The 26,036-nt window shown below is 39.5% G+C and overlaps 2 protein-coding genes across 5 annotated transcripts in view; one reads left to right on the top strand and one right to left on the bottom strand.

Annotated features, from left to right (window-relative positions):
• Nucleotides 1-26,036, top strand: part of RIGI (RNA sensor RIG-I) — a 73,908-nt gene that overhangs the window by 32,701 nt on the left and 15,171 nt on the right. Inside the window, exons 3-14 of one of the 2 annotated variants that reach the window (XM_011747963.3) lie at nt 2,107-2,288; nt 3,541-3,688; nt 4,663-4,782; nt 6,648-6,755; nt 7,156-7,309; nt 7,830-8,088; nt 8,404-8,566; nt 10,718-10,822; nt 14,499-14,656; nt 15,646-15,781; nt 18,893-19,041; nt 22,772-22,862. In XM_011747963.3, coding sequence (XP_011746265.2) covers nt 2,107-2,288; nt 3,541-3,688; nt 4,663-4,782; nt 6,648-6,755; nt 7,156-7,309; nt 7,830-8,088; nt 8,404-8,566; nt 10,718-10,822; nt 14,499-14,656; nt 15,646-15,781; nt 18,893-19,041; nt 22,772-22,862 — 1,773 coding nt within the window. Of the gene's footprint in view, nt 1-2,106; nt 2,289-3,527; nt 3,689-4,662; nt 4,783-6,647; nt 6,756-7,155; nt 7,310-7,829; nt 8,089-8,403; nt 8,567-10,717; nt 10,823-14,498; nt 14,657-15,645; nt 15,782-18,892; nt 19,042-22,771; nt 22,863-26,036 lie in introns of those variants that run through there. The other variant, XM_011747966.3, reaches the window with a different exon arrangement.
• LOC105485636 (aconitase 1) overlaps nt 4,349-26,036 on the bottom strand; it is a 109,709-nt gene continuing 88,021 nt past the window's right edge. Inside the window, exons 22-25 of one of the 3 annotated variants that reach the window (XR_011612672.1) lie at nt 21,230-21,458; nt 19,250-19,354; nt 12,600-15,820; nt 4,349-11,039 (exon numbers count right to left, since the gene is read on the bottom strand). The gene's annotated coding sequence lies outside the window, so the exon portion shown is untranslated. Of the gene's footprint in view, nt 11,040-12,599; nt 19,355-21,229; nt 21,459-26,036 lie in introns of all 3 variants that reach the window. The other 2 variants (XR_011612673.1, XR_011612671.1) reach the window with 2 other exon arrangements.

Genomic DNA, 26,036 nt, shown 5'->3' with positions numbered 1-26,036 from the left:
GCATCCCTTAGCCCAGTCAAGCTGACACAGAAAATTAACCATCACACACTTTATACAAAAATCAACTCAAAATGCATTAAAGACCTAAATATAAGACCTAAAACTGTTAAAACTCCTAGAAGAAAGCATAGGAGAAAAAAATTCATGACATTGGAATTGGCAATGATTTCTTGGACATGATATCAGAAGCATAGGCAGCAAAAGTGAAAAAATAGACAAATGGGACTATATGAAACGTACATGCCTCAAAGGACGTAATAGGGTGAAAAGTCAACCCATGGAATGAGAGAAAATGTTTGCAAATCATATACCTGATAAGGGGTTAATATGTAGACTATATCAAGGACTCCTGCAACTCAAAGACAAAAAAATCAAATTAAAAAATAGGCAAAGGGACTGGGCGTGGTGGCTCATGCCTGTAATCCCAGCACTTTGGGAGGCTGAGGGAGGTGGATCACCTGAGGTCAGGAGTTCAAGACCAGCCTGGCCAACATGACAAAACCCTGTCTCTACTAAAAATACAAATAGCCGGGTGTGGTGGCATACGCCTGTAGTCCCAGCTACTCAGGAGGCTGAGGCAGGAGAATAACTTGAACCTGGGAGGTGCAGGTTGCAGTGAGCCGACATCATGCCACTGTGCTCCAGCCTGGGTGACAGAGCGAGACTCATCTAAAAAAAAAAGCAAAAAAAAAAAAAAAAAAGCAAAGGACTTGAATAGACATCCAAATGTGGTATGCAAATGGCTAATGAGTATATGGAAAGATATTCAACATCAGTAATCATCAGAGAAATTCAAAGCCATTATGTGATATCACATCACCCCCATTACAATGGTTTCTATAAAAATAAAAACAGAAAATAATGCGTATAGTTGAGGATGTGGAGAAACTGCAACCCTGTGCCTGATTGGTAGGATTGTAAAATGGTATAACAGCCATGGAAAATAGTTTGGCAGTCCCTCAAATAATTGAAAATATATATCACCATATGATCCAGCAATTCTGCTTCTGGTGTATTTCCAAAAGAATTGAAAGCAGGGTATTGATGAGATATTTGCACATCCATGTTGATAGTAGCGTTATTCGTGATCACTTACAAGGTAGAAGCAACTCAGATGTCCATCAGTGATGAATGGATCAACAAAATGTGATATACACATGCAATGGAATATTATTCCGCCTTAAAAAGAAAAGGAAAGGAAATCCTGGCACATGCTGCAAAATCGACATACATTGAGGGCGCTGTGCTGAGTGGAGTAAGCCAGTCAAAAAAGACAAATATTGTATTTTGCCACCTATATAAATTATCTAAAGTAGTCGGATTCATAGAAACAGAAAGAGTGGTGGTTACCGGGAGCAGGGGTGAGGAGAGAAAAAGGAATAGTTGTTTTATAGAGTTTTAGATTTGCAAGGTGGAAAAGGTCTGGATTTTTGTTTTATAACAAAATGAATTTAACACGACCGAACTGTACATTTAAAAATAGTTAAGATGGTAAATGTTTTATCTGTTTTTTACTACAATTTTAAAAAAGAATGAGGTTGAACATCTTATGTATGTTGGCCATTAGTATTTTTTTCTGAACTTTCTAAATATGATTTTTAAATAAATGTCTTTTAAAGGCATGTGGAATAATATTAAGTAAATTTCCCATTTACTTAATATTATCTTAGAAAAATTAGAAGGAAAGTTCCTTGGGGTCAGGAATTAAGGTTTATATTTCTTTTTGCCTTCTTTACTGCTTTCCACTGAGAAGATACTTAATAAACCTGTTGACTCTGACTTTTTAAAGACAAATTAGGGATTGTAGGTGAAGTCCATGGAGCACTTTGTAAGAAAGATTTTATACTAAGATAAAAATGTAAGACTTCAAAGTTGTCCTTAGTACTTTTTCCCAATAGATAATAAGTATTGCTAGAAGGCCTAAAAGTGTTGGATGACTAAAATGAATACTGTTTTCTTTTTGAAAAATCAATGACAATTGGGGGTAATTTACAGATATTTTTTGAATTCTACCACCATACATTTAAACATGATTTCTATGATACTAATCTCAAAGTATTTTTCAGTTGGTTTCATAAAAGTCCACATTTTTTTCATTCTTTTCAGGTTATTCTGGACTTTATGAAGCCATTGAAAGTTGGGATTTCAAAAAAATTGAAAAGTTGGAGGAGTATAGATTACTTTTAAAACGTTTACAACCAGAATTTAAAACCAGAATTATTCCAACAGATATCCTTTCTGATCTGTCTGAATGTTTAATTAATCAGGAATGTGAAGAAATTCTACAGGTAAGTTAATATAAAGTACTAAAATTGGGGGAAATAATAATAACATGGGAGGTGTCTTCTGTTTTCTATACTGTTTTAGACCTGAGAAAGACCATTGAAACCCACAAAAGTACTCATAGAATAGTACCTTTTTTTTTTTTTTTTTTTTTTGAGATGGAGTCTCGCTCTGTCACCGAGGCTGGAGTGCAATGGCATGATCTCGGTTCACTGCACCCTCTGCCTCCTGGGTTCAAATGATTATCCTGCCTCAGCCTCCTGAGTAGCTGGGATTATGGGTGCGCGCTACCACGCCCAGCTAATTTTTGTATTTTTAGTAGAGACAGGGTTTCACCATGTTGATCAGGCTGGTCTCGAACTCCTGACCTCGTGTTCCACCTGCCTCGGCCTCTCAAAGTGCTGGGATTACAGGTGTGAGCCACCGCGCCCAGCCAGAATGGTACTTTTAATGTGAACTGAGTAATATTTATGTCACAAAGTTTTTTTGAAGTTTGCCCTATTTTCAGTTAAAATCACCACAGTCTGTGAACAGTGTTTTATGCAAATTTAAATTGAACAGTTGAGCAGATGAGAAAGGGCTACAGACTCTAGCAGTTAAGTGTTTAGACTCTGAACACAGATAAATTTCGTTAGAATCATAGCTCAACCACTTACTAGCAGTATGATCTTGGGCAAGTTACTTAGTTTCTCTGAATATCTATCTGTTTCCTTGTGTGTAAAATGGAAATAATAATGGTACCTTATTAATATGGTACTTTTATAAGGGTAATGAGATATGTAAATGAGATAATATATATAAAGTACTCATGTATGTCTTGCACAGAGTGTGTGAACAATAAACTTTAGTTATTATGATTAGTAAAAGTCATACAAATTCCTCAACCCTGAAAAAAAAATTGTTAGTATTTTGTTATCTGTTTCCACATATTGCTATATGCCAATATACCCATGTTGGGAATGGTTGTCAAATGATTATTTTCCTAATATTGCTGATGAGGATAGGTGTAAGAACTCAGAGGCGATGAGAAGGCTTGGCTTGACACAGTGACATCTAGTGTAAAGGAAAGGATGAGGGAAAAAGTATCTTAAAAGATGTGTTGGACGGGGAAAAAATTGTCATGAATATGACCCATTGAACCGTAATGTACAATGGCTTTAAATCAGATAGTATGTGAACTGACATTTCTTCAGTCAAAACTGATAGAGGGAAAGCTTTTGAGATAATTGATCAATAAACTACAGTTGCTTTGCTTAGATTTGCTCCACTAAGGGGATGATGGCAGGTGCAGAGAAATTGGTGGAATGCCTTCTCAGATCAGACAAGGAGAACTGGCCCAAAACTTTGAAACTTGCTTTGGAGAGAGAGAGGAACAAGTTCAGTGAACTGTGGACTGTAGAGAAAGGTAAGACACTGTACCCTCCTCACAGCTCTACTTAGGGCTTCGCTCATTCCAACTGGTCTCTCACATCCCATCAGAGGCGTTTTCCCCTCAGAGAGCCAGAGCTACATGTCTAGTGCGAGACCAGCAGGAAGCTCCATTCTGGGAGGGAGGCAGTTACTTGCCTACAAAATTAGTTTGGTTGCATATAACCCCTAAAAATGGACTGGGGAAAACCACTCTCATCCAGAATTAGCCCATCTGGCCCAAAGGATTTGGGGAAGGCAGAATCCGAACTCCCAGTCTAAGTTTAGATTATCAGAGAAATAGCTTGAGAATTCTAGAGTGAAAGGTTCAAACTCCAGGACTTACCCCCTTTTCAGAGTAGATTTCTTGATAGACATCGCCTGGTTCTCTTACTGGAAGCCATCTGGAACTGAATCTGACGGGTGAAAGAATTGGTTGTGATTAAGTGTCTGAACCATCATTTGGTTTCTTGAAGCTAACGCTCAGAGCATTGTTTCAAAGGCTGAGTTTGGTAAACATCTGAATATCTGGTCTTAGCTTTCCTAGGCTTCTTTGGATCGTAAGTTGTTTCAGAAACTGTCTGTATAAATACACATCTGATTTACTGGGTCAAGAGTCAGTCAGAAATGGAAGACACGAATGTCTGCTAAATCATGCTTCTATTTTTTTTTTTTTTTTGGTGCATACAAATCCCTTGGAGGTCTTGTTAAAATGTGGATTCTGACTCAGTAGGGCAATACGTTCCACACTTTGAGTAATATAGCTCTAAATTACATTGGAGGTCAACTCCAAATTGAGATTTGAAACTCAAAGTGATTCTTTTAACTGTTTTAAAAGGTGAAGGGGAGAGGTTGTGAGAAATTTTAATAGAAGTTAAAAATCTTAGTGTTACGACCTTTTTGTGGAGCTTTCACCATCAAAACTATAATCAGATTATGTGAAGATTCTAAGACTTTTTTGGTCTTACAAAGGTATAAAAGATGTTGAAACAGAAGATCTCGAAGATAAGATGGAAACTTCTGACATACAGATTTTCTACCAAGAAGATCCAGAATGCCAGAATCTTAGTGAGAATTCATGTCTACCTTCAGGTACCTGGCATTGTTTGTTATTTTCCATAATGGTGCTCTTCTGGTATTTGGTGTGGGGACACGTTTTGCAGTACCCAAAGTCACAGCCTTGTGAAAAGGTTTGTAAGGAAAATTAAGAAATAAAAGAGAATTTATGTTACAATAGATACTTTTTCTATATTTGGAATGCCATTCTCTCCTTCCAGTTCTTCCACTATCTTTTTTTTTTCTTCTTTTTACTATCTTTTTTTCTTCTTTTACCACTAAGAAAGTATGTGCATGTCTATGGTGGAAATGCAAATAGAGTCTTCACCAAAACCTGATGTCTGTGAATTCCCAAATCAGCCTTGCTTTCTAAAGAAATACTACTTCTATTTCTGAGCCACTTGCTCAATTTCCTTTTAGGACCCCTGGGCTGCCCTGCAAGTTGATGAAGTTAGTGTGCTACCCAAATGCACCCAGCTGAGAATTGAGTAGCGGCTGAGATCCAGCCTGTGCATTTGCCACACAGTGCACTGGGGGGCTGTGTCCTCCAAGAGAAGCTCCTTTTTCTCATTTACACAGAGGCACTGTGTAAGTTAGCTGTGGCCCTGTGAGGCCCCCATATGCTTCTCGAAGCATATTTTCTTGATGGCTTTATGACACCAGAAAGTTGTATAATATGCCATAGTAAAAAGTTATTTATAAAAGAGTATCAGGAAGGAAATTAGGATTAATAATGAGTGATGTTAGAAGAAAAATGATATTAGGATAACATCATAAAGAGAAAATGTGCAGATTGCTTCTGCAACTGAATATTACAAGTATTTTTGTTTTGTTTTGTTGTTGGTCATTTCAGAATAAAATCTGTTACCCCTTGGAAAAAAAAAAGAAAAAAAAATAATGAATATGAGTTGCTTTGAATTTTCTGACATGTGAAGATTTTTGCATGTCTTTTGTTGTTTTTTGAGATGGAGTCTTTTGCTCTATTGTTCAGGCTGGAGTGCAGTGGCACAATCTCAGCTCACTGCAACGTTGGCCTCCTGGGTTCAAGTGATTCTCCTGCCTCAGTCTCCCAAGTAGCTGGGACCACGGGCATGTGCCACCACATCTGGATAATTTTTGTATTTTTTTTTTTTTTTGTAGAGATGGGGATTTCACCATGTTGGCCAGGCTGTTCTCAAACTCCTGACCTCAAGTGATCCATTCACTTCGGCCTCCCAAGTGCTGGGATTATAGGCATGAGCCACTGCGCCTGGCCCTTACATGTCTTTTGTGTGAGGTTAATTCACTTAACCTTTTAGAAATTCTCCCTTTCTCTAAAATGGGCAGGTTAGACTCAGTAGATAATTTCCAAAGTCTTTGCTAGCTCTTAACATTTTATATGCCTACCTGTTATTGAGATAAAGCCTTTGATTATTTTTTAAAACTTCTGGTTGTGTCGAGAGAAAATATCGTTTGAGAACCTGAAGAACGACAAAGTGTTATTGCTCCTTAATAAGAAATTGCTTTGAGAATCCAATGTTAACAGTTTGGTTTTCTTCAAATATCTTGGGAGGATTTGTTGCTTTTTTCCATACAGCATTGCCTTTAGTGGACAGGTTGTCTTACCCTGAATTGGGCCATTCTTGCTTTGGTTTCTCTTGTTAGCCTTCCATGATTGCATAAAAAATAATTCATGGTTTGTTTGTTTTTTTCCTTCTTGCCATCAATACTTGGTCACTGAGAGAATTCTGTACTTCAAATTAGTGGAAAAGAAAGAGTGGTTACCAAGAGAAAGGATTCTAAACTTTCTCCAGTGAGGCTCTTCTTGCTGGAGTCAGAATTTGTGGACATTAGACTGTAGCTATTACCGTGATTCCTCAGAGCAGGAACTGTTTGGTAATTTTGCTCCTTTTGTATTCCAGAAGTGTCTGATACAAACTTGTACAGCCCATTTAAACTAAGAAATTACCAATTAGAGCTTGCTTTGCCTGCTAAGAAAGGGAAAAACACAATAATATGTGCTCCTACAGGTAAGCCTATTGCCATTACTTACATTGTTTTTCTGTTTGCTTCCTTTTTTGTTGTTGTTGTTGAATACTGGGACAGAATGGGCAAGTTTCAGTTTTTTCCTTGTTCCATATGTCTTTTGAGAAAACTGTCGTACTAATGTCCTTGTGTATTTTATGGGACATGAGAAGGTAAGAAAAGTGTCCTCTGTTAGCTTGCTTTTGGGTCTTGGCTGTTTGCATGCACCTAGGAAGTAGCTTGATATTTTTTAGTCATAGTGTAAATTCTGTAACTGTTAACTCATCTAAATTATCAGTTAATTAGTCAGCTCAGTAGTATTAGAAGAGCCAAAAATAAATGCCTTTCTAGAGAAATATCTAATATATGAGTTACATGTTTTCTTTTTTCCTTACATGTTAAAAGGTTGTGGAAAAACCCTGGTTTCAGTCCTTATATGTGAACATCATCTTAAAAAATTCCCACCAGGACAAAAGGGGAAAGTTGTCTTTTTTGCAAATCAGATCCCAGTATATGAACAGCAGGAATCTGTATTCTCAAAATACTTTGAAAGACTTGGGTAGGTATAATAGTTGCTTCAATTTCTTTTCCTCCAGCTTTGTGTTAATTGATGTGTTTTCTGTTTGGTTTTGAAAAACAACAATAAAAAATTATATTAGATTCAGCTTTTATATAATCCAGATGTAATTCCTTCATGGATTCAAGTCTTTTTTGTTAGATGTACCAGAAAGCTTAAACTCCCCTGGTTTGCCCTTGTATGGGGAGTAAATGACTTCAGGGATAAATCTGATGTTTATGGGACACGTTTAACTTCTTTAGTGATTTTATAATTTATTTGATATTATTCTTTTACATACTCTTTTCTCAGTGACTTAATATATACTACTATAAATTACAACTAGCTTGGATTTATTGATCACTTACTATGTGTCAGGCTCTGTGCTAAGGACTTGCCTACAGCTATACTCCTTTTGGACTCAGGGAGAATTTAATCAGTTGATGTTCTGAGCTAGCATTTCATATTTGTGGTTCCTTATTCACATCGTGATTGGTAATATGGAATTTCTGTCATTTCCCAGGTATAGAGTTACAGGCATTTCTGGAGCAACAGCTGAGAATGCACCGGTGAAACAGATTGTTGAGAACAATGACATCATCATTTTAACTCCGCAGATTCTTGTGAACAACCTTAAAAAGGGAACGATTCCATCACTGTCCGTCTTTACTTTGATGATATTTGATGAATGCCACAACACCAGTAAACAACACCCATACAATATGATCATGTTTAATTATCTAGATCAGAAACTTGGAGGATCTTCAGGCCCACTGCCCCAGGTATCTCCAAAGTCAGACGAATACTTCGGAAGAGTTATAATCTTCTTAACTCCTATTTTCTTACTCTTGTGGCCACATTGAAGATGTCCTTCTCAAGTCCCGAGTCCATATTGTACAACTCCTTATGAATTTTGTTTCCTTTACTCATTTGTTCACTTAGTAAATATGCATTATGCGCCTCCATGTGCTATACACTGTGTGTTAGTAAAAACAAAAAAAAACAAAAACCGTACTCCAGCAGGAAAGTTATATGAGGGGTTGTGGAAACATGGTACCGTTTCTCAGACATCTCATGATTTTGAATGCTCCTTACAGGTCATTGGGCTGACTGCTTCGGTTGGTGTTGGGGATGCCAAAGACACAGATGAAGCCTTGGATTATATCTGCAAGCTGTGTGCTTCTCTTGATGCGTCAGTGATAGCAACAGTCAAAGACAACCTGGAGGAACTGGAGCAAGTTGTTTATAAGCCCCAGAAGTGTAAGTTGGATCCAGTAACAAGCCCTTTGAGATTTTGTTACTCTCTGCTACCTCTGGTTCAGAGCCATCTAGACGAATACTGAACTTTGACTCTTTCTCTGTTTAGTAGAAAATATTTAACCCCAAACTTGAGTAATAGTCACATTTTTAGCCTAACTGAGCTCTCATCCCCAGCAATGGATGAACCTCAGAAGTGGCCTGTAGAGAGTAAACGTTCTTCCTCTTTGGTTCCAAAAACCTCTTATAAATGTACTAGCAATGCAAAAGAGGTGATGAGAGAATTTAGACATTAGACAGCCGAGAGCTGGGCTCACTCAGCCTTTTCCCATGCTCTGTCCCTGTGTGATCATCACTGTTTGAATATGTATTTGATCATTTGAGTTGAAATGGAATGATCTGAATTCATTATGTCACTCCTCAAAAGATCAGAGACGATTTTTTAATAAGACTAACAACTGTTTATTGATGTTATTATTATGCTAACCCTGCAAGGAAGAGAGGGATACGGAAAATATATATGACTTCACCCTTGCTCTCTGAGTAGTACGTGACTGTATGTCTGAGGTAGAACAAATAGACCTGTAATAGGGAGTGGTATAGATAAGTTGCTTTTTGAAGGCTGCTTGTAAGTAAGGAGTTTGATGTACCCAATCCCAACTTTTCAGTGTCACATATGAATTTCTTTATAATCCGGTTCCTCCTGCCCCTCTGAGCTTCATCGCCTTCAAATATTCATAAACCCAACCATGTTGCATTCCTCTGGGCTACTCAATCATGCCGTGTGCTTTCTCTCTCCAACCTTTTGTCTGTGCTTCCTTTGTACGTCACTGCGCTTTTTTTTTCTTTGCCAAGTTGTGATGGAATATATATGACTACTCTTGCTTTCTTCTTTCTTCTTCCTGTATTTATTCTACAACTCTGACTTCCCTGGAAGAATTAGGTGTTACTTTCCTTGTGTTTTGTGACACTTTGCTTGTACAATTTCTTTTTTTTTGAGACGGAGTCTCACGCTGTTGCCTAGGCTGGAGTGCAGTGGTGCAATCTCAGCTCACTGCAAGCTCCACCTCCTGGGTTCAAGTGATTCTCCTGCCTCAGTCTCCTGAGTAGCTGGAATTACAAGCATGTACCACCACACCTGGCTAATTTTTTGTATTTTTAGTAGAGACAGGGTTTCACCATGTTGGCCAGGCTGGTCTTGAATTGCTGACCTCAAGTGATCCACCCTCCTCGGCCTCCCAAAGTGTTAGGATTACAGGCATGAGCCACCACACCCGGCCACACTTTACATGTACTTCCGTTAGAGAACTGCTATGGTTAGTTAGCCATGTATATTTCTCTCCCTTAAGATCACAGCCCTGTATGGAGCATGAAGTGTGTTCTTTCAACTGTTTTTAATCAAAGCATGGCACATTACAGGCAATTAATAATTAGGCTGAAATAATACAGTGATAAATGGAGGATCAGTGTGAATACCGCTGGGGGCTGTGGGAGGAGGGAGAATGTCAAAGCACAGAGACAGGGTTAGATTGTGGCACTTGCAGAGACATGAGAGATGCCAGCCTCATCAGAGAAGAGGTAACAGGACAGCCACAGTAAGAAACTGGTTAGGCCGGGTGCAGTGGCTCACACCTGTAATCCTGGCACTTTGGGAGGCCAAGGCGGGTGGATCACCAGCTCAGGAGTTCGAGACCAACCTGGCCAATATGGTAAAGCCCTGTCTCTACTAAAAATATAAAAATTAGCCAGGCGTGGTGGCGGGTGCCTGTAGTTCCATCTACTTGGGAGGCTGAGGCAGAAGAATCACTTGAACCTGGGAGACGGAGGTTGCAGTGAGCTGAGATCACACCACTGCACTCCAGCCTGGGTGACAGAGTGAGACTCCGTCTCAATCAAAAAAAAAAAAAAAGAAGTTAGTTAGACCTACACCATGAAAGACAGATGTTAGAATCAGTACAAGAAGCAACAGGGAGCCATTGCATTTTGAGCATTTGTTATATCATCTGGACCACCTGCCAGTGAGCTTGGAGCCTTAGGTTTTTCAGAGGAAGTATCAAAGGCAGAAAAAGGTTTTAGAGATATCTACTTTGAACTACAGTCTGTCCTTCCTGAAAATATACTCACTCTTTTTTCTTTTTTTTTTTATGTCTCTAGTTTTCAGGAAAGTGGAATCACGGGTTAGCGACAAATTTAAATGCATCATAGCTCAGCTGATGAGGGACACAGAGAGTCTGGCGAAGAGAATCTGCAAAGACCTCGGTGAGATAAATCTCATATTTTGTGTTCTGTCTACTTGGGAATAGCCATTTGTTGTTCACTGTGGTCTTTTTGCGTTCTCCTTCGTTCAGACAATGTCAAGAGCATATCCAGAGATTGTCTTCTTGATTATAGGTTATTTGGGAGCCTTATATGTCTTCCTTTATTCTTTCTTTTTTTCCTTTTTAAATCCAAAATAAGTTCATCCAGACACACGCACCTGAAAAATAACCATGATAACCATACTTAAGTCAGTTCATTGCTTTCTCTACCTTCTAAATCAGCTTTCCCTCCTGACTTTCCTGTTTACCTGAATGAAACCCCCATTCCTCTGCTGGCTCAGATTTATACCTAGAGGCAGTCACCTCACACATTTCCCAGCACTAAAGGAGTGCGACTAGAGATGGGCCAGGGGAAGACAGTGAAGGGTCTGGATTTGAATTTTATCCTAAAAATAATGGGGAAAAAGTGAAGATTTAAAACTGATTAGTGATGTAATAAAGATACCAGTGAATGAGAAGGACCAAAGAGAGGCAGTGGAGATGGACTGGAGAAGGAAGGAGACACATGTGAGATGCTTCTAACTTGAGTGTTATGACTGAATGGCTAACCGGATTCGGGTGGGGATGAGAAAGGGGAGGGAGGGGCTGATTCCCCCCCAGGTGTCTGGCTTAGGCCCCTGTATGAATGCCAGTGGGTGGTCCTGGTACCAGAACTAGAAGCATTGGCAGGTACAAGGTGAGTTTTGAGCTTTAGAGATGTTAAATGTGACGTCTGTAAGACACCTCATGGAGTCTCTCCTTCTCTCACACGTATTTTGCTTTTCTCTCCCCTTTTCTTTCACAATTGCTATTATAACTGTTCTAACAGCCTTCTAGCTGATTTTGCCCACCTCCGCTCTCTCTTCCATTCAACCCCTCATGAACTAGTTAGTCTTCATGAATACATTTTATCATGTCCCTGTCCTGCTTAAAAACCCTTTGCCTACAAGATAATCGTCACGCCTCTGACCTGCAGTCTGAGCTCTGCCTGAACAACCAGGTTCTACTTATCTTTCCAATGTTATATTCTACTACTTCCCTACCTGAATCCTTTTGATTTAGCAATTTCCTGAATGTGTTCATGCATATGTTCATTCATTTAGTACTAAGGAATGTGCTAGGTGATGGGAATACAGCATGAACCCAAAGACACAGCCCCGGGCCTCAGGGCATTTCTAGTCTGATGGTAAGGCCAAAATTAGATAAGTAATAATAATACTAAAGCAGCTGGTGTGGTAGGGATAATAAGGTGTGTTTCAGGCACAGGGAATAGCATATGCAAAGGCCAGGACACTAGGAAGAGTATGGGGACTTCCATTAGTCCTGTAGAATGCTGAAAGGAGAGTGGCCGGAAATGAGAAGCAAAAGCAAGCAGAGGCCAGAACATGGGGAGGAGCCTGTGAGCTGGAGCAGGATTTTGGCTGCGGGAACCCACTAAAAGCTTTTAAGCAGTGGGGTGGAATGGTTTCTCATCTGCAATTTTGCAAACTCCTCTAACCACTGGGTAGAGAATGGGGTTGAGGGAACAAGGCAAGAGGAAGGGAGACCAGTTTGGAGGTTGTCATATTATCCAGCAGCACAATGATGTGGTTTGAATTGGGGAAGTAGCAAAGGATGGAGAGATGGTGACGTGAGTTTCTGTTTTCTTACTCCTCCCACCTCAGGTACCCTGCCTTTTTGCAGGTCCGAATACAGTTAGCTGCTTATTTCTAAATTGCTTAGGCTATTTTTACACCTACCCAGGTTCAATCAGCACCCGTTGGCTCATCATCTTTACTGCTGGCTGCCTCGTTGTAGCTGCAACTTGGAAAGAAGAATGTCAATACTACTTGTTTGGGTAGCCTCCTTTGTTCCTATTATTGAAAATGAGTGAGGGGAAGAATTTAACCCAGAAATATAGCTCTTGCCTGTGACTTTTGTTGTACTGCGCTCTTCACGAGGAGCCCTGGTGAACTGATACCAGAGTAACTCACAGACTCAGCCGCTTGAGAACACAGCCATAGTCTCCTCATCTTTTTATTCCCAGCACCCTGCACAGAGCCTGGACCACAGCAGATGCTCCAGCTGTAAACCAAGCCGCTGAGGCTTATCCTAGGAGATGCACACAGACAGATGCATCTGTGATCAGTGTCTTTTGAGGGCCGATTCTGTGCTTGGCCCTGAGAATGCTGCTCTGGAGAACAAGAGGCCCAAGTCCACAGCAAAGCAGAATATAGGGTGTACTGAGTCCTCAATCTCCTCCTTGATTTTTTTTGTTTTTAAGAGTCTCACTCTGTTGCCAGGCTGGAGTACAGTGATGTAATCTCAGTTCACTGCAACCTCTGCCTCCTGGGTTCAAGCGATTCTTCTGCCTCAGTCTCCCAAGTAGGTGGGACTACAGGTGCGCACCACCACCCCCAGCTAATTTTTGTATTTTTAGTAGAAACAGGGTTTTACCATGTTGGCCAGGATGGTCTCGATCTGTTGACCTCGTGATCCATCCGCCTGGGGCTCCCAAAGTGCTGGGATTACAGGCATGAGCCACCGCGGCTGGCCAATCTCCTGCTTTTATATATCCTCCTCTAATGAAGCTCTTGAGACCTGTTATTTTTACTTTGTCATTTTTAAAGGCAAAGTTGGGTTTTTCATGTCTACTGTTTTATTTCTGGGCTGCTTTGGTTGTCATCTCATAGAGCCAGTAGAGCTTGGGCATGAGACACAAGTGGGTTTGAATTCCTGCCCTTTGTCCACGTACTTGCTGTGTGACTTCAGGTAAATTACTTATTACTTGGCTTTTCTGAACTTCAGTTTCCCAATATGTGAAATGTAATATGTATCTCATGGGTTGCGAAAATTATATAAAATTATGAATGTAAGGTACTTTGAAAATTATATAAAATTATGAATGTAAGGTACTTTGATTCTTGGTACATAGTACTCAAGAAACAATCAAACACACACACACACACACACACACAGATGCACTGCTTAAAACTCAAGGGAGGGAACAAGGCAAGAGGTAGGGAGAACAGTTTGGAGGTTGTCATATTACCTAGCAGCACAGTGATGTGGTCTGAATGGGGGAAGGAGCAGAAGGATGGAGAGTTGGTAATGGAGTCACATGAGTTTCTATTTTCTTACTCTTCCCACCTCAGGTACCCTGCCTCCACCTTTTCACCAGTCTGAATCCAGTTAAATAGTTTTAACTAGACTACTTAAGACTATTTCATGGAGGAATACCCTGTTTGCAGAGAGTAAGAAAGAAAATTAGGCCGGGTGCAGTGGCTCACGCCTGTAATCCCAGCACTTTGGGAGACCAAGGCAGGCAGATCACCTGAGGTCAGGAGTTCAAAACCAGCCTGACAACATGGTGAAACCCTGTCTCTACTAAAAATATAAAAATTAGCCAGGCTTGGTGGTGCATGCCTGTAGTCTCAGCTGCTTAGCAGGCTAAGGCAGGAGAATCGCTTGAATCCGGGAAGCGGAGGTTGCGGTGAGCCAAGATCGTACCACTGTACTACAGCCTGGGCATCAGAGTGAGACTCTGCCTCAAGAAAAAAAAAAAAAAAAAAGAAAATGAAAGGGTGAGGCCTGTTTATAACCTAAATGACCATATGACACAGTGACAAACTTTTTTTTTTTTTTTTTTTTTTTTACAGAAAGCTTTTCTCAAATTCAAAATAGGGAATTTGGAACACAGAAATATGAACAATGGATTGTTACAGTTCAGAAGGCATGCATGGTGTTCCAGATGCCAGACAAAGATGAAGAGAGCAGGATTTGTAAAGCCCTGTTTTTATACACTTCACATTTGCGGGTATGTTCCTCCTTTTAAGAGTCATATTCTGGTCGCAGCACCTACTGGGAGTGGCACCCTGGAAGCCAAGATAACAACTTCTTATCCTGTCCTCAAGAGCTTGCTTAGGAACCTTTCCAGAAAGTTCTTATGAAGCAAACTCCAAAAGTTTTCCCATTCAGCAGCATCTCAGTTTACTTTCTGAAATTTCACACTGCAGGCAACAGGACTGAAATAAAGGCTCAGATTCTATGCCTTGCCTCTAGCATTAACTGACATGGTTGGAAAAAATTGGGTGATGATGAGAGAACATTATTCCAGATACAAGACCAGTTCAGTGACAGCCATCTTTAAAGCTCAGCAAGTGGAAAGTTCTGTTGCCATGTCTTGAAGCACACATTTCTTCACCTTTGGTGACTCTCCATGCTCAGAAATCCAGGTTCTCTGGCTAACCAAGAAGTTAAGGAACTACAGCAACAGCTATCACCTCTGCTTATCCAGCCATTGAAAATATATTCAAATGCATTCAATTAGCATGCATTTGTAGAATTTCAGTTAGCTTAGTTGAACATTTGATGGAGGTGGTCAGGGCCATCATTTTGGAAGATGCAATGAGAATGTAGTGATGGCTTCAGATGTAAATAGAAATTAAGTGAAATGTCGGAATTATGAGGCAGGTTGATGTAGAAGTTGATTTACTTTCATTATTGTTTTTTAATTTGGATATGTGTTTTTCATGTAGTTTTTCTTTTCTAAGGTAAAATTCAATAATCCAAAGTGATGATAATTAATGTTACTAGCTAATTGAGATTTTTTTTTTTAACACTATTTGGTTCAAAGATTTTGTTACAGAACTGTTAGAGGCCATTCATTTTTAAAAAGCTAAGTTGGAATAGATTTGAAAAGAAAAGTTTTCTTAAAACTAATTCTTTAAATACAATGAATTGAACCTGAGTACAGTGAATGTGTTGACATTGGAAGCATATTGAGACAGTTTTTACTTTCAACAGAAATATAATGATGCCCTCATTATCAGTGAGCATGCACGAGTGAAAGATGCTTTGGATTACCTGAAAGACTTCTTCAGCAATGTCCGAGCAGCAGGATTCGATGAGACTGAGCAAGATCTTACTCAGAGATTTGAAGGTGGGTGGTGTTTTCAGAGGAGGAAGCCACAGTAGCATTCTTGGTGATTGGAATGGCAAAACAAACATGTATTGTATTTAATATACATAAACTTGGGGATGCTTAGGGAGTTGTCCTGGATGTAGGAAGATGGAGATGGTAGGACTATTTAGGTTCAATGAAATCTAGTACCTATGGGAAGAGTCTGTTTCTTATACCATTCCCTATTTAGAAGAAGGAAAAACAGGATTTGCAAAGGGTGTTTCCCATATGGTTCACAGACAGTAGCATTCTTTTTGTTTAACGTTCTTTTTTAGTAATTTTATAAAGGTTTAAAAAATATGAAAAAGTGTTTTAATGATATTAAAAAGACTATAATTTATATATACTTTTGTGTTTTTTTGAGATGGAGTCTTGCTCTGTTGCCCAGGGTCAAGTGCAGTGGCTCAATCATGGCTCACTGCAACCTCTGCCTCCTGGACTTAGGCAATTCTCATGTCTCAGCCTCCCGAGTAGCCAGGAATACAGGTGTGTGCCACCACACCCAGCTAATTTTTGTATTTTTAGTAGAGATGGAGTTTTGCCATCTTGGCCAGATTGGTATTGAACTCCTGACCTCAAGTGATCCACCCGCCTCTGCCTCCCAAAATGCTGGAATTACAGGCATGAGCCACTGCGCCTGGCCTATATATATTTTTACATAAAGAGGAAACCAAAATGGCACATAATCTCACCGCTGCATATGATTAAAAAATAGATATTAAACAAAAAAGCTGCTTCTCTCTGTTTTGAATTCTTTTCCCAAAGGTAATTACTGGTAATTTGGGGTTTTTTGGCCTATACCTAAGTATTTACTTACTGGTAAATACTTACTGTATATACTTACTGGTACATACGTGTAACCAGTGCTTTGCTGGTAAATATTTAACAACTCACTAGAGAAAAAAATGTATGCATGTATATGTACAAAAGCTTATTTTTTTTTTTATATAGAGGAGGTATGCAACCCACAATTTATAAATAATAATAAAAATAGACTATTCTTTATTATAAAATCCACATAGCCAATTAATTCTCATAGAATGCTTTTGGTGGTTTTTGCAGATTTTTTGTATACATGGCCAACCAAGGGTTGCAATGACAAAGAAGTGTGGTTCTTTCTGATATGGTTGTTAGTATATAGTTTCGTTAATATTAGAAGATGAAAATGAAACAACAAAGGTGTATGTTGGAACTTCACTCGTTTGCCAATGATGCAAGCAATTTTTTGCTGAATTGTATAATAGTTTTTCAAAAACCGGGAGACTGTTTCACCATATTTTGTGCTATTCACAATGTAATTGCTAAATTTAATCTGTATTATCATGTTTTTATCATGTTCATAAGTCTAAACTCTCAACATAAATTAAGCATGACATGGTGGCTTACATTTGTCACTGTGGCACTTTAGGAGGTTAAGGTGGGTAGATTACTTGAGCCCAGGAGCTGGAGATCAGTCTGGGCAGAATGGCGAAACCCCATCTCTACAAAAAATACAAAAATTAGCTGAACGTGGTGGTATGCTCCTGTGGTCCCAGCTACTTGGGAGGCTGAGGTGGAAGGATCACCTGAGCCTGGAAGGCAGAGGTTGCAGTGAGCTGAGATTGCACCACTGGACCCCAGCTTGGGTGATAGAGTGAGTCCTTGTCTCAATCAATCAATCCAGCACTGATTTTTTGTGTTTTCTTGATTTCCATGGTATAACTGCTTCCACTGTAGTGAATTCCAGGCTACCAACAAGATGTCATTGAACTAGTGTTAAAAAGAGAGATGAGCAGCACATCATTCTATAGTATTTCTACCGTACAGATACAATAGATGTAACTAACCTCAAAAGCATAGATAATTGAAAAAAGTAATACAATTTAACAATTGGCCAGGCATGGTGGCTCACACCTGTAGTGCCAGCACTTTGGGAGGCTGAGATGGGTGGGCCATCTGAGGTCAGGAGTTCAAGACCAGCCTGACCAACATGGTGAAACCCCATCTTTACTAAAAATACAAAATATTAGCCAGATGTGGTGGCACACACCTGTAATCCCAGTTACTTGAGAGGCTGAGGCGGGAGAATCGCTTGAACTCAGAAGGCAGAGGTTGCAGTGAGCCAAGTTGTACCACTGCACTCCAGCCTGAGTGACAGGAGACTCCATCTCAAGAAAAAAAAAACAAACAAAAAAAACAATAAAACAGAAACCACAATTGATTCCCATAGTCCCATAGTCTGGTATGATCTGGCTATAACACATCCCTGTTTTATAACTATATGTATTTTTTTTTCTTTTTTCTTTTTTTTTGAGACAGAGTATCATTCTCTTTCCCAGGCTGGAGTGCAGTGGTGAGATCTTGGCTCACTGTAACCCCTGCTTCCCAGGTTCAAGTGATTCTCCTGCCTTATCCTCCTGAGGAGCTGGGATTATAGGCGCCTGCCAGCATGCCCAGCTAATTTTTGTATTTTAAGTAGAGACGGGGTTTCACCATGTTGACCAGTCTAGTCTTGAACCCCTGAGGGTGATCCACCCATCTCAACCTCCCAAAGTGCTGGGATTACAGGTGTGAGCCACCCCACCCAGCCTAACTATATTTTTAAAGATGGGACCATACTGAACATAGTGTCCTTACCTTGATTTTTTTTAACCTTAAAATATTTTGGTATCATATATATCATGTACATAACTCCCTTATTAATTTTCACAGCCACATTTTATTAATATTAGATGCATAGCCCATGATCTATTGAACTGTTTTCCTATTGTTGGGCACTTAGGTTTTCTGTTTTTCTTTTATACCTTAAACAGTGGTACAGTGAAATCCTTGGAGACCTCTTCCATAATTTTCTAAATATAACTGTGTCTCAAACTTCTTAGATGTAGAATTATTGGATCGAAGGATGTGTGTGTATTATGTTTTGATAGATATTGCCAAATTGCCTCTTAAAAGGTTGTACCAACTTAAATCAGTAGTTATTACTCAAAACATTCTGGTCAAAGATGTAGAGATTAACTGTTTGAACGATAGCTAAAGGTCACAGTGTGTTCTAAATTTTTAGAATTTATTAGCCATTTATAAAATTTATAAAATGTTTCCCATTTGCAGAAAAGCTGCAGGAACTAGAAAGTGTTTCCAGGGATCCCAGCAATGAGAACCCTAAACTTGAAGACCTCTGCTTCATCTTACAAGAAGAGTACCACTTAAACCCAGAGACAATCACAATTCTCTTTGTGAAAACCAGAGCACTTGTGGATGTAAGCTTTTTTTCTCCTTGTAGATAACAAATGGACTCAGCACTGTTCATTGAAAAGATTGGGCTGGGTATGGTGGCTCATGCCTGTAATCCCAGAAGTCTGGGAAGTCGAGGCAGGAGAATTGCTTGGGCCAAGAGTTCAAGACCAGCCTGGGCAACATAGTGAAACCTCATCTCTTAAAAAAGAAAAATTAGCTGGTAGTGTGCACCTGTAATTCCAGTTACTTGGGAGGCTAAGGCTCGAGGATTGCTTGAAGCTGCAGTGATCATGACAGTGTACTCCCGCACTCCAGCCCGAGCAACAGAGGTAGAACCTGTGTCAAAGAAAAAAAAAAGCTGTTTTCTCTCTACGGTCAGGAAACCATATATGTGTATGTGGGGGTCTGTTTTGGGGTTCTCTATTCTGTTCTGAATATATGTTTATCCTTACACTAATACTCCTCACTGTGTTTTTTGTTTGTTTGTTTGTTTCACTTAGAGACGGTCTCACTCTGTCACCTAGGCTGGAATGCAATGGCACAATTATGGCTCTCTGCACCCTCAACCTCTCAAACTCAAGCGATTCTCCCACCTCAGCCCCCTCTCCCACCATGCCTGGGACTATAGTCATGTGCCACCATGCCCAGCTAATTTATTTATTCATTTTTGTAGGGATGGGGTCTTGCTATGTTGCCTAGACTGGTCTTGAATTCCTGGCCTCACATAATCCTCCCACCTTGGCCTCCCAAAGTTTTGGAACCTGGCTTCGTGCTGTCACTATGTTAATCACTCTAATTATAAGTATTGATACTTGTAGAGCAAGCATTTCTTCCTTTCTTTACTTTTTAAATTTTAGTCATTTTATGGGTAGGTAATGATACCTCACTACAGTTTTAATTTGCATTTCACTAATGAGTAATATGGCTGAACATCTTTCTTCTGCTTATTCGCCATCTGTATCTGCCTTGGTGAGGTGTCTGTTCAGATCTTCTGGTTTGAAAAGATTGGTTTATCATCTGATTGAGTTTTTGAGAATTCTTTCTATAGTCTGACAAAAAAGTCCTCTGTCAGAAATGTGATTTGCAAATATTTTCTTCTGGTCTGTGGCTTGTCTGCTTATTCTCTTGACAGTATCTTTTGCAGATTGGAAGTTTTGAGTTTTGACAAAGTTCAGTATATCAGTTTTTTCTTTTATGGGTTTTTGCCTATGGTGGTATTATCTCTAAAAATCCTTTGCTTACCTAAGGTCACAAAGATTTTCACTATGTTGTCATCTGGAATTGTTACAGCTTTACATTTTACATTTAGGTCTGCAGTCAATTTTAAGTTAATTTTGTATAAGGTGTGAGGTATTGGTTGAGATGCTTTTTTTTTTTTCTTTTTGTATGTGGACATTCAGTTGTTCCAGTTCTGTATGTTGACAAGACTATCTTTTCTTCATTGAATTGCCTTTGTAACTTCTGAAAACATCAATTGACTATATTTGCATGGATCTGTTTCTGGATTCTCTATTTTGTTTATTGATCCATACATATACCTCTTCACCCATTCCATGCTGTCGTGATTACTGTAGCTTGATAGTAAGTCTTGAAATGGGGTGATGTGAGTCCTCCAATTTTTTTTTTAAAGGTTATTTTAAGCTATGTTCCTTTGCCTTTCTATATACATTTTTGAGGCAACTTGTCCACATCTATGAAAAAGTCTGCTGGGATTTTATTGAATCTGAACATAAAATTGAGGCTGGGCATGGTGGCTTACACCTCTAATCCCACCACTTTGGGAGGCTGAGGCGGGCGGATCACTTGAAGTCAGGAGTTTGACATCAGCCTGGCCAACATGGTGAAACCCTGTCTCTACTAAAAATACAAAAATTAGCCTAGCGTGGTGGCTTGCCTCTGTAATCATAGATACTTGGGAGACTGAGGCAGGAGAATCACTTGAACCTGGGAGGCGAAGGCTGTGGTGAGCTGAAATTGCACCACTGCACTCCAGCCCGGGCGACAGAGTGAGACTTGGTCTTGAAAAAATAAAATATTTTAAAAAATACATAAAGATAAAATTGGGGGAGAAATGACATCTTGACAATATTGAGTGTTCTAATCCATGACCATAGTATATCTCTTTCTTTATATGGCTTCCATATTAGTTATATAATGCCGAGGAACAATTACCCCAAAACTGAGTGTCTGGAAACAAGAAACATCTATTACCTTACAATATCTATGAGCCATGAATCTGGAAACAATTTAACTGGGTGTTTCTGGCTGAAGATCTCTCATGAGGCTGTAGTGAAGGTGTTGGCCATGGCTTGACTCAAGGCTTGACTGGGGGAGGTTAACTTCCAAACTCCTCTCATATGGCTGTTGGCTGAAGAGCCTCTGAGTTCACTCATGTGGGTCTCTCCACACGTCCACCTCACAGACCAGCAGATGGCTTCCCCTAGAAAGAGTGATCCCAGAGATTGAGATAGAGGGTATCTAATTTGGAAGCCACAGTCATAACTTCATCTTGGAAATGATGCCACATTGCATCTGTTGTATTTTATTCATTAAAAGCAAGTCAGTAAGTCCCCTTCACACTCAGGGGAGGGGATTACACAAGGATCTGAATACAGAAGGTGGAGATCATTGAGGGCTACCTTAAAGGTGGACTAACCAGATGTTCTTTGGTTTCTTTTATCAGTGTTTTGTCATTTTCAGCAGATTCTGCACATATTTTGTTAGCCTTATACTTAGGTATTAATTTTTTGATGCTATTATAAATGGTACTTTAAAAACTTTTTTTTTTTTTTGAGACAGGGTCTCACTGTCATTGCCCAGGCTGGAGTACACTAGTGTGATCACAGCTCACTGCAGCCTCAACTTCCCTGGCTTAGGTGATTCTCCCATCTCAGCCTCCCCAGTAGCTGGGACTGCAGGTGTATACCACCACACCCAGCTAATTTTTATTTTTATTTATTTATTTAATTTTGAGACAGAGTCTCGCTCTGTCACCCAGGTCGGAGTGCAGTGGCACAACCTCGGCTCACTGCAGTCTACACCTCCCGGGTTCAAGTGATTCTCTTGCCTCAGCTTCCTGAGTAGCTGAGACCACAGGCGTGTGCCACCACGCCCAGCTAATTTTTGTATTTTTAGTAGAGACAGGCTTTTGCCATGTTGCCCAGGTTGGTCTTGAATTCCTGACCTCGTGATCCACCCACCTCAGCCTCCCAAAGTGCTGGGATTACAGGCATGAGCTACCGCACCTGGCCATCTCTAAGACATTTTTAAGAGAAAAAACAAAAGTTCAAAATAGTGGGTATGTAGAATAAGTGAGTTTAGCGTGATTGCAGGACATGAGATCAATATACATAATTCAACTGTATTTCTACATACTAGCAACAAACCACTGGAATTTCAAAAGTTTTTAAGTAGTGGACACAGTGGCTCACACTTATAATCCCAGCATTTTGGGAGGCCGAGGCAGGAGAGTCACTTGAGCCCAGGCGATAGACCAAGATTCCATCTCAAAAAAAAAAAAAAACACCAAAAAAGTCTTAAGAGATTAAACCATATCAGGTCACAGAGATCTATGCCATTTTAGTTAATTATTACATAGAGTTCAATTCCAAAATGCTTTTTTTCTCAGGTTTGTCAGTCTGAAAACTGTACATATACTAACTTTAAATTTTTTTTTTTGCATGTATTTCAATATTGAATTAGTACAAATGATTTATAAGGAGTGTCCAATTGATAATTGCTTTTCATTTTCAGGCTTTAAAAAATTGGATTGAAGGAAATCCTAAACTCCGTTTTCTAAAACCTGGCATATTGACTGGACGTGGCAAAACAAATCAGAACACAGGTATTTATATATAGTGAATTAGATTTAGTGGATTATGCATTTAAGAATATGTGTGTGTGTGTGTGTATATATATATATTTCAAATTCTGTTTTAATATATTTCAATATTAAATATTGAATATTTAATAAATATAAATTTTAATATATATTTAATATATATTTCAAATTCTGTTTTAATGCTTGTATCAGTCAAGGTTTAACCAGAGAAGCAAAAGCAGTAGGTGATTATACATATATATGAGAGGCATGTGTCTCACATATGCACACATACAGAGATTTCTTGCAAGGAATTATTTTACACAATTGGGTTGGCAAAGCAAGTCTGAAGTCTGTAGGACAGGTAGTCAGGAAGGGACTATCAGGAACAGACTACAACCCCACAGGCATGAGCTATCTGGAGTCTCTGAGCTCGGAGAAGGCCTAAGCTGTCTTTTAAAAGGCTCACCTGATTAGGCAGGCCCACCTGGAATGAACTCTCTTTCTATTTGACTTAAAGTCAACTGATTAGGGACTTGAATCACATCCGTAAAATCTCTTCAGAGCTGTAGCTAGATGAATTACTGGGAACTGTTGTTTGGCCTAGCCAAGTTAATGCATCAAAAAGCCATCACAATGCTCAAACGCCAAAAACCACTCCAGTCTCTTTCCTTGTAGACATTGCCTCCTCTCATATGTCCTACAGACAAAGCCAGCGATGTTTTTTAAGTCATACTTGAGTGCATTATTATCCTGCTCAAATTTTCAACCAATAGATTAAGATTAACTGGAAATAGAAATGTTCTGTTTCTGTTTTATTGTTATTCTTTAAGCAGTAGATATGCATAGCTTTCATGTGTATTATGTATTTTACAATTTTAAAAATTCCAAGCAGACAATTCTGAAATCCAGCTAGAGTGATCAAATGATAACAGGCTGCCTATGTTATTATCTGGGAGGATCCTAGGTGGCCTGCCCTCATCCTGACCACCTCACAGCTGTGCCCCCCACCCCTCAGTGACTGGCGCTGACAAGTCTTCCTATTTAGTGTTGTTTATAATAAGCACCCTCCCATGCCCACCCTGTCAGTCCCCAGTTATCGCCCTCGCACTTTCCCTTCATGTAATTTTTAAATATCACAAATATGAAAAGTAGATTCGGGTCTTAAAAAGTGGCTCACCAGGCCGGGCATGGTGGCTCACGCCTGTAATCCCAGCACTTTGGAAGGCTGAGGCGGGCAGATCACGAGGTCAGGAGATCAAGACCATCCTGGCTAACACAGTGACACCCTGTCTCTACTAAAAAAAAATACAAAAAAATTAGCTGGGGCTGGTGGCGGGTGCCTGTAGTCCCAGCTACTTGGGAGGCTGAGGCAGGAGAATGGCGTGAACCCGGGAGGCGGAGCTTACAGTGAGCCGAGATTGCACCACTGCACTCCAGCCTGGGCCACAGAGAGAGACTCTGTCTCAAAAAAAAAAAAAAAAAAAAAAAGTGGCTCACCAAATGAAGTCTAACACCGTATTCTCGTGGTTGGGATTCAAAGTTCTCTGCGATCTGACTCCAACATGAATCCTACTTGATTTTCAAACTTTGTTGTTTCTCCACACATAGACACTCAGGAAATATTTTCTTATTGGTTTGTTCATTTATTCATCCATTCATTCAACAACATTTATTTATAACTTATGCTGTGCCAGGCATTGTGCTTCTCCCATGTAGCCTTCCCCAACCTCCAAAAACTGGTAGAGATCTCCTTCTTCCACATTCCTATAGCATCCTTTCTGTGCTCATCACACTCAATTATAGCTTCCTATTTATATTTTTCTTCCACAAAATATGAGCTCCTTGTGGATAAAAATGGACCTTTTAATCATTATTTTTATCTGACAAGCCATAATTACTGAATAAATGTTTGACTGAATAGATGAATAAATTAAGAAATTAATCACGTATGATGTCTGTTCCAGAGATGCTCATTGTTTAGTAGATGATGATGGTGAAAATAAATTGTTTTGGCCATAGAAAAATATATCTCAAGATTTGGGCTGGAAATACATTAGGAAAAAATTGGAACTTTTATTTATTTTATTTTATTTTTGAGACAGAGTCTTGCTCTATTTTCCAGGCTAGAGTGCAGTGGCACGAACTCAGCTCACTGCAACCTTCCAGTTTCAAGCGATTCTCATGCCTCGGCCTCCCAAGTAGCTGGGATTACAGATGCATGCCGCCATGCCCAGCTAATTTTTGTAATTTTAGTAGGGAAAGGATTTCGCCATGTCGGCCAGGCTGGTCTTGAACTCCTGGCCTCAAGTAATCTGCCACCTTCGCCTCCCAAAATGCTGGGATTACAGGTGTGAAACACCGTGCCTAGCCAGTTGGAGCTTTTATAAATTCTGTTAACTGTGAGGTGGAAACCACTGAAGTATTTTCTTCACTCAGTTTATCAGTGTGAACTCCATAGCTTTTATCGAATGGGTTAAACTTGATTTACCAGGTAATTAAGACAATTTTAGCTGAATTTGTTTCTGGTCTCATCCTCTTCCTTGCACAGTTAAGCTAGAAGAATTGTGAACAGCTTTTTTATAAAAAGCTGCATGTAAATAAGCAAAAGTTCAGTTTGCTAAATTTGTATTTTTCCAAATTTCCATTTCTTAATTTCCTGTTTTGTGAAGAAGCAGGTTATCTAACATCTTCATGACTTACTTTCTTCATCTGTCAAATGGAAAAATAATAAGAGTACCTAGCTGAGAGGGTTAATGTCATTAGCAAAATCTGGCTCACTGCCTGCTTATGAATGACTCTTGAGCTAAGAATGATTTTTGTTTGAAAAGGAATATTTTATGACATGTGAAAGGCTTGTGCAATTCACATTTCATTGTCTATAAAATAATCTTTGGGGGGAACACAGTCATGACCATTCATGTATGTGTTGTCTGTGGCTGCTTTCACACTATAATGGCAGTGTTGAGTAGCTGAGACAGCATGGCCTGCAAAGCCTAAAGTATTTACTATACATCTAGCCCTTTATGGAAAAAGTTTGCCAACTCCTGGTTTAGAACAATGCCTGGCATATGGTGAGTGTTCAATATATGTTAAATGTTAGCTATTATTCACATCCAGAAGTTTTATGTAATGGTCCACAATGTTCATCATTTGTTTGGTTTTGGTTTTACTGAGAATACATGGATTCAAAAATAA

The sequence above is a fragment of the Macaca nemestrina genome, chromosome 14 (assembly GCF_043159975.1).
Source record: "Macaca nemestrina isolate mMacNem1 chromosome 14, mMacNem.hap1, whole genome shotgun sequence".
Classification (NCBI taxonomy): domain Eukaryota; kingdom Metazoa; phylum Chordata; class Mammalia; order Primates; family Cercopithecidae; genus Macaca; species Macaca nemestrina.
The sequence above is the reverse complement of the archived record's forward strand: the minus strand, read 5'-3'. Positions and strand labels throughout refer to the sequence as shown.